This window comes from Lolium perenne, chromosome 5 (genome assembly GCF_019359855.2).
Source record: "Lolium perenne isolate Kyuss_39 chromosome 5, Kyuss_2.0, whole genome shotgun sequence".
NCBI lineage: Eukaryota > Viridiplantae > Streptophyta > Magnoliopsida > Poales > Poaceae > Lolium > Lolium perenne.
Genome location: NC_067248.2, coordinates 50651274 through 50664363, shown reverse-complemented (window position 1 = coordinate 50664363; position 13090 = coordinate 50651274). Strand labels below are relative to the sequence as shown.

Sequence of the window (13090 nt, the reverse complement as noted above, 5' to 3'; positions counted from 1 at the left end):
AGGTCATGGGTCGACACACCAAAATTAACCTCTATATGTTGCATCACAGAAACAAGTCGATTGGATTTCTTATTTCTACATGCGCTTGGCCTTCTTCCTCTTCGTCGATTGGATAGCATCGCTCTTCTCTACTGACCTGCATAGTTTTGTCTCTGCATCACACAAACAAGATCGACGGCTCGACGCACCAAAACTACCAATGTCTCTTGCATCACAGAAACAAGATTCCCATGGCTGCAGTCTGCTTGGAATCCGGTCATGTCTGAACAACGGGTGAGATCGTAGCTGTGGCTGAAGGAGCATTTCCTGATAGACTGATAGTACCTTGTTCTGGTTCGGCCGTAGAATTGAAAAAAAAAAGTTCTGCCCATAGCTGAAGGAGCTAAGTAATGCTTTTGACTAGCATGTGCTTGTTGTTGAGATGTATAAGTGGATTGCCTAGCCCTTTCCATCAGTTCGAATTTTTGGTTGTGTTGGCTATGAAACTTGACACTTGTTTCAACTGGAAGTTTGCAGTTATAAGAAGTATGTTTCCTTGTATTATTATGTTGTAGATTTAGTTGTATCACTGATTAGCCATAATATTGTTGAATCAAACCCTGTGTTAAACAGTCAAACTAGATAGATGGGCAAAGCCATGTACAGGACAAGAACCCATCCAATACCTTGATCCATACGCATCACAATGCCAAAGATTCAGAAAGAATAGGCAAGAATAAGATCTAGGAATCAATCAAAATAATACATCAGGCAAGAAATCAAGCACTAATCACAATACAAGAGATAAGCCAAGGTAATCTAGGAATCACTTGACGCTTTTCATCAGCTGGACATAGGCCCAACAGAATCGTTGGCCACAAGCACCATTGCATTGCAGAGTTTCTTACATCATTACTCCAATTTGGAAATAATGTTCAGTCACACGATTAGTCCAATTTTTAGCCGTATCACATGATTCACATCACAATATGCAAAAGGTGTTCAACATCTAAAGTTAGGAGCAGAAACATATTTAATACTAGTGTTGTCCATATGGCAGCTTGAACTTGCAATTGCATCTGAACCCTCCAAGTGCCGGCCCATACGGAATCAGGTAGTGGAGTTGGTTGTGTGATATATGGAGAGATTTCTGCAAGCAAACAAAGATGCGTTGAGCCTGGCATCATGTTCCAAACTCTGGTGCTCACACATGAATAGTTCTGCTGGAACATGGAACAAGTAAAAGTTTCTAACTCGAAAACATTCAGTTACATTCTAAAGAGTTTTCCTTTCACATACGGAGTCAAATAACAGGGCAGTTAACAACAATTAAATACCAAAAGCAAATGATACTGCTATATCAGAGATATGTGGTGTTCAAAAGATGACATTGTCAACACAAGATGTAAGCGACAGAAAAAGAACACTGTTTTGTTCTACGGAACAGAAACACAACAAAATTAGTCAGTTTTCCTTTTTTCCCTATTATAAGAAGTTTTGGCAAACTTAATTAGTTTTCCAAAAAAAATATAAAAAAATAGAACGGAGGGAGTATTAAGTTTGGTTCCTTCTTCCTGGCCAACTAAAAGGCCAAAATAAAAACTATTCCAATAGCATGCCATCTATAAACCATGGCATGCTGCTCACATAAGGGAGACACTGCTCAACGGTATTGCGCCAACATAAACCAGTGTGGAATTTTTTTTTTAAAGACTTCTGCTGCCTATTCATGGAAAAGCTGACAAAATTATATCTCACTACTTTTGTATGACTTGGACAGTACAAAGTTAACTTAAAAATTGTGAAAAATATAAAAAAAAATTACCCAAAGCTGAATCGTTTCAACATTACTGGCTAAAACCAACAATAGAGACGCTGAACGAACAATACCAATTTATTTATGCTAGCCCAATATCAACTTATTTTGTTGACAATCATGTTCTCATGTTTTTGGCTACATATGGTCCCAAGCTTCAGGCTGATAATCAATTCAAGTGCGAATTGAGCTCACAGACTAGAGCATGAGCTATGGTATCTAACTCATTGTGGAAATTATAAAAAGGTTATCTGACTGAAAGCTGAATTATTTCAGCATTGTTACTAGACAAAACCAACAATAGAAACACTGAATGAACAAGAATAGAGCTAAGTTAATGTGTTGGCACACGTTCCAGATCTATTACTGATAATCATGTTTTCCTGTTTTTGGCAACATATAATACAAACGGTGCCTCCATCAGATGCAAATGCTGAATTTTCAACATGATCAAGTCATGTGAGCCTGACTTTGTATTAACATGCATATGAGAGGCCCAGAGAGTAGAAATCAGTAGCATATGGTATCTAACTCATAGCCATATGCATAAATCTAATAACAAGCTAGTTCAGAAATTAAGCAAATCCATACAATAGACACCCTAAAAGCCAAAACAAGAGAACATGCATTACCTGCTAACTGAGTAAGCAATCAAAAAGATATACATATAGAAAAAACGAAAAATGCAAATCACCTATTCAAAAACATCTTAGAGATCTTGTGTGTTCACATTTTCAGATTCATCAGCTTGTTCGTCATCAGGCGCGTCAACTTCAGTGTCTATCAAGGAAAGAAATCCATAAAAGTTCAAGGAGAAGCTTGATCAACAATAAAGAAAATCAAATGTGCAAATACAAAAAGTTGAATTATGCTTTCAATGAAAGGTAAAGTAGATGAGATTATATATTATTATTGGAAATAATATATGTGATGAAAGAGTGATGAAAGAGCATTATATCTGCAGAGGATGCTTAGCTTAGCATGGTAAAGTTATCTAAAAATAGGTGAAACCGCTAGATCTTTGTCACAACCTTCTTGAACTCGTTGGCCTTAGCGATGCGTATTTTGTTCACATGTGCCCTGGCTATATAAGGGGCCTTGTCCTGCAACACAGATCCATCCATGTATCAACAACAAATCAGCATGGCAAGAAGTTACAGAAGAGTAGACAGATGTCTTACCGAATCATTAAAGCATTTCCAGTTTTCAACGGCTTGCTTACGAATCTGAAAGTGTTCCACGAGAAACAAATTATCAATTCATCCACAAAACAATGGAAACAAATCATTATGCATGTTCATAGAGGTAAGGAGGCATTGAAGAATCGAACTGACAGCATCTACGGACGGCCTGTCACAGACGCCAGGGAAGTTTTTTATCCAGAAGGCGTTCCTAGCCAAACCAAATCATGGTCAAATAAATCAGCACCATCAAGAAAATTTAAAAACAGACCAACAATCTGAAAAACCGTGGAGGATCTCATCTCACTGGTAAGAGTACAGGGCGAGCAATTCAACCCTTGCAATTTCCTCTGTAACGCTCATCACCGCGAACCCGCGTGTAACATCGGAAACGGCATTGGTCTTGGGCTTCTCGGTTCCATTGCTCTTCACCGCCAGTCTGCGTGGAACATCGAATGTCATCGGTCGACGCACCAAAATTAACATCAATATGTTGCATCACACAAGCAAATCGACTGGATTCTTACTTGCCCATGACCTTCTTCCCCCTCGATTGGATTGCATCGCTCTTTGCTGCCGACCTGCGTAGGAATCCAGGGTTATGGATCGACGCACCAAAACTAGCAATGTATCTTGCATTATTAGAGAAAAACAAGATTCAGTTTGGATTCTTACTTGCTGTGGGCCTCGTCCGTGGCGGCGGCTCCCATGGATGCGGTCTGCTTGCAAGGCTTCATGTCTGAACAACAGGTGAGATCGGCGCGAGGCGAAGCCAGGAATCGAGCGCACGAATTCAGGAGGGTACCGGAGACCGGAGTTCCAGGGAAAGGAAACGAGGTTTTTGTCCTTAGGTCGGTAAGCCGTAAGCTACTGGGCCAAACGCAGCCAAAGCCCCTCTCTGTCAGAAAAAGAGAAAAAAAAAAGAAGTATGGCTCTCCCGTTTTGACCTTTACAATCTTGGTTGACTGAATTAGGATCACTAAAAAAAAGATTGACTGAATTAGGAAACCCGAGTTTAATTTTTTAGCCCTCAAAGTAACAAAAAATTCTCTATTTCTGTACTGGCCACTCATCTGATGCACGATGATTTGTGGGAAACTGTGAAGAACCATAAGCAAAAGTTCAAGGAGAAGAATAAGCTCATTGCTCAGCTGAAGGAGGAGCTCCAACGCAACAAGCTGAAGGAGGAGCTCATTAGTGGGTGTATATTTCCCCAAGATTTTTTTTTTTTGAAACTGGTAAAAAATCTTTTGCCTTATATTAATATAGGAGAAGTAAACAAGGGGTGGCCGAGGCCAAAAAGAAAAGAGAACAAAAGGGGGGAACACACCCCCCCCCCCCCCCCCCCAAAAAGGCCACATAAAAGATCAGCCTAAGAGAACTGCTAGGCCTTTTGCGCTGGCAAGGACCCAATCCTTGCCCTCCTCCCTTATTTTGTGCATGATCACCGAGGGTAAGAAGGATTTGATGTTGAAAACTCGCTCATTCCTCTCCTTCCAAATCTCCCGGGAGATGAGCATGATAGCCGTCCGAAGACCCTTGGGAGAGGAGGTGGAGGTTTTGGCCATAGCTTGCCAGTACTCCAACACCTTCGGTCTCACAGTGTCGAGGCAGAGGGTAAGGTCCGGACAGGAGAGCCACGACGCCGCTGCGTTCCATATTCTCTTGGATAAGCGACATTCAAAGAGGATGTGACGAGCCGTTTCCAGGAGCATCTACACAGCTAGCAATTAGGATGGTGTGGCCATCCCCTTTTGGCAAGGCGGTCGGCAGTCCAAAGGTGGTTTTGGACAGTAAGCTAGGCGAAGAAACGACACTTCGGAGGGGTCTAGGTCTTTGATGACCCACAAGTATAGGGGGTGTATCGTAGTATCTTCGATAAGTAAGAATGTCGATCCCAACGAGGAGCAGAAGGTGTTGACAAGCAGTTTCGATGAAGGATTCACTGTAAATGCTCACAGACAAGTATTCAGGGGGTTTTGATGTAACAGTTGAATAAAGTACGAGTAAGTAAAGTGCGAGAGTAACAATTGCAGCGAGTGGCCCAATCCTTTTTAGCACAAAGGACAAGCCGGTTTGATTTCTTATAATGACCAAGCGTTCTCGAGGACACACGGGATTTTAGTCTAGTGCTTTCGCTACATACGGCTAAATAATCTTCATTGTTATGATAAGTGTTGTGTGGGTGAACCTATGCTAATGTACCGCCCTTCCTAGGACTAATACATACTTGTGATTATACCCCTTGCAAGCATCCGCAACTACAAGAAAGTAATTAAGAATAAATCTAACCACAGCCTTAAACTCTGAGATCCTGCTATCCCTCCTGCATCGATATACCAACGGGGGTTTAGGTTTCTGTCACTCCGGCAACCCCGCAATTGGCAAACGAGTACAAGATGCATTCTCCTAGGCCCATAAATGGTGAAGTGTCATGTAGTCGACGTTCACATGACACCACTAGCAGAATAACACCACAACTTAAATATCATACCATTGAATATTACTCAACCATAGTTCACTACTAGCATTTAGACTTCACCCATGTCCTCAAGAACTAAACGAACTACTCACGAGACATCATATGGAACATGATCAGAGGTGATATGATGGTGAATAACAATCTGAACATAAACCTTGGTTCAATGGTTTCACTCAATAGCATCAACAACAAGTAGAAATAGATACCGGGAGAGTTTCCCCTATCAAACAATCAAGATCAAACCCAAATTGCTACGGCGGTGACGAGGTGCTGCGGTGGAGACGGCGGTGATGATGGTGGAGATGATGATGATGGTGATGGAGATGATGTCTAGCTCGATGACGGTGACGATGGCGTCGATTTCCCCCTCCGGGAGGGAATTTCCCCGGCGGATTCCTGCCCGCCGGAGAGCTCTTTTCTCTCTGGTGTTCTCCGCCCCGCAGAGGCGGCTGTAACTCTTCGTGAGGAACCCTCTGTGGCTTCGGTTTTTGGGACGAAGGGTTTCGCGAAGAAAAGGAGGCGAAAGGGGCTGTGGGGCCCCCACACCACATGGTGGCGCGGCCAGGCCATGGGCCGCGCCGGCCTGTGGTCTGGCCCCACCTTGGGCCCTCTCAGCTCCTCCTTCTGGCTTCCTTCGTCATCTTGAAAAATAGGATTTTTGGTATAATTTCCTTCCACAGTTGATCTTCCGAAATATTGCGTTCTGACGGTGCTTTTTCCAGCAGAATCCTGGCTCCGGTGCTTGATCCTCCAATAATGATGAAACATGCAAAATAGATGAAATAACATAAGTATTGTGTCCAAATATGAAATATATCAATGAATAACAGCAAATTATGATATAAAATAGTGATGCAAATTGGACGTATCAACTCCCCCCATGCTTAGACTTCACTTGTCCCCAAGCGAAACTGAACTCAGTAAACAGGACCACATGTTTATGGAGTGAAGAGTCGATAAATAAAATACGGACAAGAAGCATCATATTCATTCACACAAGACATTCTAGTGAACAACTTCCTCATATAACTCAACTTGAAACAAGTATAAAGTAATCACAAATAAAGGTGCATAAGAAATCATAATTGGTGATGGCAAACTTCGTTCTTGGTCAGAGAACAATTAACAGATTATACTTATCTCATTGAGCAGCGCTCTCATGTTAAAGTTTATAAGGCACAACTTGCATACTCAATCATAATGGTCTCCTCATGATCATTGATACTTGCAAAGCTATATTCATTCAGATAAAACTTGTACTAAACAAGGAAGAGTAAAGACATGATGAAGCAAATCACAATATAATGGTTTGATCACAGCAACTCAAATGCTTGCTTGAGATGGAGGGAAATAGGTTTACTGACTCAACATAAAGTAAAAGACAGGCCCTTCGCAGAGGGAAGCAGTGATTAAATCATGTGCTAGAGCTTTTTCAGTTTTGAAATCATATAGAGATAATAAAAGTAACATTTTGAGAGGTGTTTGTTGTTGTCAATGACTGGTAGCGGGTACTCTAACCCCCTTGCCAAACAACCTTCAAAGAGCGGCTCCCATTTTATTTTTATTTTGTGTGGCACTCCTTCCAACCTTTCTTTCACAAACCATGGCTAACCGAATCCTCGGGTGCCTGCCAACAATCGCATACCATGAAGGAGTGCCTTTTTATTTTAGTTTTATTATGATGACACTCCCCCCAACCTTTGCTTACACAAGCCATGGCTAACCGAATCCTTCGGGTGCCGTCCATCAATCACATACCATGGAGGAGTGTCTTATTAGGTTAATTAGTTTGGGACTGGGAATCCCATTGCCAGCTCTTTTTGCAAAATTATTGGACAAGCGGATGAAGCCACTAGTCCATTGGTGAAAGTTGCCCAACAAGATTGAAAGATAAAACACCACATACTTCCTCATGAGCTATAAAACATTGACACAAATAAGAGATACTAAGTTTTGAATTGTTTAAAGGTAGCACATGAAGTATTTACTTGGAATGGCAGAAAATACCATGTAGTAGGTAGGTATGGTGGACACAAATGACATAGATTTGGGCTAAGGTTTGGATGCACGAGAAGTATTCCCTCTCAGTACAGGTCTTTGGCTAGCAAGGTTAAATAGCAAGCATAAGAGTTGAGGGAAACAAACAAATATACATGTGATAGAAACAATCATGCATCTTCCTTGTAAGCACAAACAATTTTAACTTCAGAATAATAAGCTATGAGCTAACAAGAAAGAAAGACGATGAAACATCTATATGTATTTCTCTTTTCTACTTAAACCTCAAAGTGTTGTTGCTATTGACCAATGCTAAGTTTGCCAAAACCAAATAGATTTATTCAATGCTCCCAGAGTGATACCAATACTAATAACAAGGTAAATCATATAATAGAGATTGCAAACTAAAATAAGATGTGCAATATGTAAATGATAAGACTTCTCATTAATATTCCATAACGACAACTCACACCAAGGGATACATAGATAACCAACTAAAGGAGAGATATTTCCAAACTACAACCCATCTTATATGATAACTTCCCTACTCATGATATGACACTACTTGACAATAAAAGTAAAAGGTAGTGATGATGTGATACCGCGACACTCCCCCAAGCTTGGAACAAACCAAGGGGATGCCAATACCGATGATGAATTACTCCTGCGGCGATGGTGGTGATGAACTCCCGTCATCAAACTTCCAAGGAAGGGGCTCTCCATCAAGAAACGACATCTTGGTCTCGGGAATCCTGAAACTAGCAGCACGGTTTATGTATTTAAACCTGTTTTCATACTCACAGTTCTGATTCTGAACGTCATAGAGTTGTGCTTGGAGCTTGTTGGTGGTGTCGTGAAGTGAGAGGATGTCGCCCCAAAGCTTTGCAGTTTCCTTCTCATGTTCAGCAATGAGTTCAGACACAATCCTGTGGAAGATATCCACCTCACGCTTAGCCATCTTCTTGTATTTGAAAACCTCTTGTTCTAGCTTCTCCATCCTGTCTTCCAAGCTTCCTTCTCCTTTAGGACCCTGGACATCCTTGATCTGCAGTTCTCCTTCAACGAGTAGCAACTCCTTGGGGTGCATCCTCAGCTCCTCCATGTACAAGTTGCCAACATCCTTGCAGGAGCTGTCCTTCGGAGTTTCCGACGAAGACATGATGGCTCTAGATCCGAAGCAAATCCTGACAGAAACAGCTCGAAACAAAACACGTCGAGAAAACGATATATGGACCTCCAGGGGTCCGGGGGATTATATAGCAAAAAAATTCACGACAAACGGAAAGTACCAGATCGAACCAGAGTCGGAAAGGGGCGACGAGGCAGCCAGACCATAGGTCGGCGCGGGCCCAGGTGTGGCACGCCCTCGTGCGTCCTTTCCACTCCGTTTCGAACTCGTAATTTTTCATATTTTCCAAAAACAGCAAAAATATTGTTCGGAAAGTAAATTGCGAACTTTTCATTACCAGTACTGTTACCTATTCAAAGTCGAATTCTGGCGGACTGTCAATTTGTCCTTTGATGAAAGCCTCCGGTGTTTCCACTTGAATAATATCAACATCGATATTATAGGAATCACCTGAGATATAATGCTTGAGTCTTTGTCCATTCACCACTTGCGTGGCATTGCCTTGGAGAGAGCTAATTTTGATTGCTCCTGAACGATACACCTCCTCAACAACATATGGTCCTTCCCATTTCGAGAGTAATTTCCCTGCAAAGAGTCTGAGACGAGACCGATACAATAGGACTTTATCCCCAATATTAAATTCTCTTTTGATGATCCTCCTATCATGCCATTTCTTAACTTTCTCTTTAAAGAGTTTAGCATTTTCATAAGCTTCACTTCTCCATTCATCTAGAGAACTTAATTGCAACAACCTCTTATCACCAGCTAGTTTAGGATCTTTATTTAATTCTCTAACTGCCCAATAAGCTTTGTGCTCTAGTTCTAAAGGTAAATGACAAGCTTTCCCATAAACCATTTTATAAGGTGACATTCCCATGGGATTTTTATAAGCAGTTCTATAAGCCCATAGTGCATCCTTCAATTTACTAGCCCAATTCTTTCTAGTTTTATTAACGGTCTTACCCAAAATAGATTTAATCTCTCTATTTGATAATTCTACTTGACCACTAGTTTGAGGATGATAAGCGGAAGCAATTCTATGATTAATACCATACCTAGCAAGAGTTTTTCTAAAACCTCCATGAATAAAATGAGAACCTCCATCAGTCATAATATATCTAGGCACTCCAAATCTAGGAAAAATAATGTCTAAAAGCATTCTTAAAGAGGTCTCACCATCAGCACTTTTTGTAGGTATGGCTTCCACCCATTTAGTAACATAATCAACAGCAACACGTATATGAGTATTACCTTCTGAAGATGGAAAAGGTCCCATGAAGTCAAATCCCCAACAATCAAATGGTTCAATAACAAGAGTATAATTCATAGGCATTTCATTACGTCTGGAGATATTACCAACCCTTTGGCATTCATCACAAGATAAAATAAACTTTCTCGCATCCTTGAAGAGAGTTGGCCAATAAAAACCTGATTGTAGAACCTTTTGCGCGGTTCTTTCTCCGGCGTGATGTCCTCCATAAACACTACCATGACATTTACTCAATATCTCTTGTTGTTCATATTCGGGAACACACCTTCGCAGAATCCCATCCACTCCTTCTTTATATAAGTGTGGGTCATCCCAGAAATAATGCCTCAAGTCATAAAAGAATTTCCTCCTTTGCTGAGCTGAAAAGGTTGGAGGCAAGTACTTGGAAACAATAAAGTTAGCATAATCAGCATACCAAGGACTGTCTCGCGAGCTCACCTTTATTACAGCCAATTGTTCATTTGGAAAACTATCATTAACAGGAACAGGATCATAAGCAATATTTTCCAATCTAGACAAATTATCAGCAACAGGATTATCAGCACTTTTCCTATCTACAATATGTAAATCAAATTCTTGCAAAAGAAGTACCCATCTAATAAGCCTCGGCTTAGCATCTTTCTTTGTCATAAGGTATCTAATTGCAGCATGATCAGTATGAATAGTAACTTTTGAATCAACAATATAAGATCTAAATTTATCACAAGCAAAGACCACAGCTAATAATTCTTTTTCAGTTGTAGCATAATTTCTTTGAGCAGCATCAAGAGTTTTACTAGCATAATGAATAACATTCAATTTTTTATCTACTCGCTGTCCAAGAACAGCGCCTACAGCAAAATCACTAGCATCACACATAATTTCAAAAGGTAAATTCCAATCAGGAGGTTCAACTACAGGAGCAGTTGTTAAGGCTTTCTTTAGAGTTTCAAAAGCTTCCTTACAATCATCATCAAAAACAAAAGGTACGTCTTTTTGAAGAAGATTAGTAAGAGGCTTTAAAATCTTGGAGAAATCTTTAATAAATCTCCTATAAAACCCAGCATGACCAAGAACACTACGAATACCTTTAACATCCCTCGGATAGGGCATCTTCTCAATTGCTTCAACTTTAGCTCTATCAACTTCAATACCTCTCTCAGAAATTTTATGTCCCAATACAATTCCTTCATTAACCATAAAGTGGCATTTCTCCCAATTAAGAACAAGGTTAGTTTCTTCACATCTCTGCAAAACTTTATCAAGGTTTCGCAAACAACTATCAAAAGAATTCCCATAGACGGAAAAATCATCCATGAATACTTCCACAATACTCTCACAAAAGCCATGAAAAATAGCAGACATGCATCTTTGAAAAGTAGCAGGAGCATTACATAAACCAAAAGGCATACGCCTATAAGCATAAGTTCCATAGGGACAAGTAAAAGTGGTTTTCTCTTGATCTTTAGCTTTAACCAATTTGTGAAAACCGTAATAACCATCAAGAAAGCAAAAATGAGTATTTTTAGACAATCTTTCTAACATTTGATCAATAAATGGTAAAGGGTAATGATCTTTCTTAGTAACTTTATTAACTTTTCGAAAATCAATGCACATTCTATACCCTACAACTACTCTTTGAGGGACGAGCTCATCATTATCATTAGGCACAACAGTCATTCCTCCTTTCTTGGGAACGCAATGCACAGGACTAACCCATCTACTATCAGCAATAGGATATATAATACCAGCTTCAAGAAGTTTTAATACCTCATTCCTTACCACCTCCTTCATCTTCGGAATTAGACGACGCTGATGTTCAACAACATGCTTTGCATCATCTTCCATATTAATAGCATGTTGGCAAATAGAAGGAGAAATCCCCTTCAAATCATCAAGAGTGTAGCCAATAGCTCCTCGGTGTTTCTTCAATATTTCCAATAACCTTTCTTCCTCAATCTCTGAAAGCTTAGAACTAATAATAACAGGATATATTTTCTTATCATCAATATGAGCATATTTAAGATTATCAGGCAAAGGCTTTAATTCAAAAACAGGATCTTCCTTTGGTGGCGGTGTTGTACCCAAATCTTCCACCGGTAAATCATGCTTGAGAATAGGTTGGCGGAGAAAAATTTCCTCAAGCTCATCTCTTTCTTTCCTAAAAACTTCACTCTCGCTATTCTCCAAATGTTGCTGCAAAGGATTATTAGGAACAAGAACAATAGATGCACACTGCTCCATTTTAAAATCATCACTAGGCAAATCAGCTTTATAAGGAGTTTTGGTAAATTTGGAGAAGTTAAACTCATAAGATTCACCAGCAAATTTAGTCAAAATTTTCTCTTTCTTGCAATCTATAATAGCTCCACAAGTATTTAGAAAAGGTCTACCAAAAATGATAGGACAATAATCACTAGCAGCAGAACCAAGTACCAAAAAGTCAGCAGGATATTTAATCTTACCACATAGAACTTCTACATCTCGAACAATACCAATTGGAGAAATAGTTTCTCTATTAGCCAGCTGAATAACCACATCAATATCTTCAAGTTCACAAGAATCAATTTCGTGCATAATCTCCGTGTAAAGCTCATAAAGAATAGCACTAACACTTGCACCAATATCACATAAACCATAATAGCAATGATCACCAATTCTAACAGATAGCATAGGAACACTAACTTGTTTGGGTTTATTAGGATGTGAAACAATATTAGAAGCATCTTCATAGAAAATAATATGACCATCCTCCACATTTTTAGTCACAAGATCTTTAACTATTGCAACAGCAGGTTCAACTTTTATTTGTTCTTCAGGTTCTACAGGTTTCTTTTCACTTTTATGAACCGCACTATTTATAACAGAGTACTCCTTCATTTTAGCAGGGAAAGGAGTTTTTTCAATATAAGCTTCAGGAATAACATGATCAGCAGTTTCAATTACAACGCATTTATTAATAGATGAATCAATTTTATCCTTATACGGTTCATGATACTTATCAAAATTCTTCTTAGGCAATTCATAATGAGAGGCAAAAGCTTTATAAAGGTTTGCAGCAACTTGAGAATCAAGACCATATGTAGCACTCATATTACGAAATTTATCAGTATCCATAAAAGCTTCAATGCATTTATAATCATAAATTATACCTGATTCTCTATCCTTGTCGTTCTCCCAACCTTCAGTATTTTCTTGGATCCGATCAAGAAGGTCCCTTTTAAACTCTTCTTTGTTGCGTGTAAATGATCCAGAA

The 13090-nt window shown here is 39.7% G+C and overlaps 1 protein-coding gene across 1 annotated transcript; it reads right to left on the bottom strand.

Annotated features, from left to right (window-relative positions):
- Positions 1-904: 904 nt before the first annotated feature.
- Positions 905-3797, bottom strand: LOC127304625 (DNA-binding protein MNB1B). Its single transcript, XM_051335257.2, has 8 exons — positions 3652-3797; positions 3504-3557; positions 3284-3415; positions 3130-3187; positions 2977-3021; positions 2827-2898; positions 2490-2575; positions 905-1129 (listed from the first exon to the last, which is right to left on the bottom strand). Exons 1-7 carry the CDS (start codon positions 3711-3713, stop codon positions 2522-2524), a joined length of 477 nt encoding a protein of 158 aa, XP_051191217.1. The 5' UTR covers positions 3714-3797; the 3' UTR covers positions 905-1129; positions 2490-2521.
- Positions 3798-13090: the final 9293 nt, after the last annotated feature.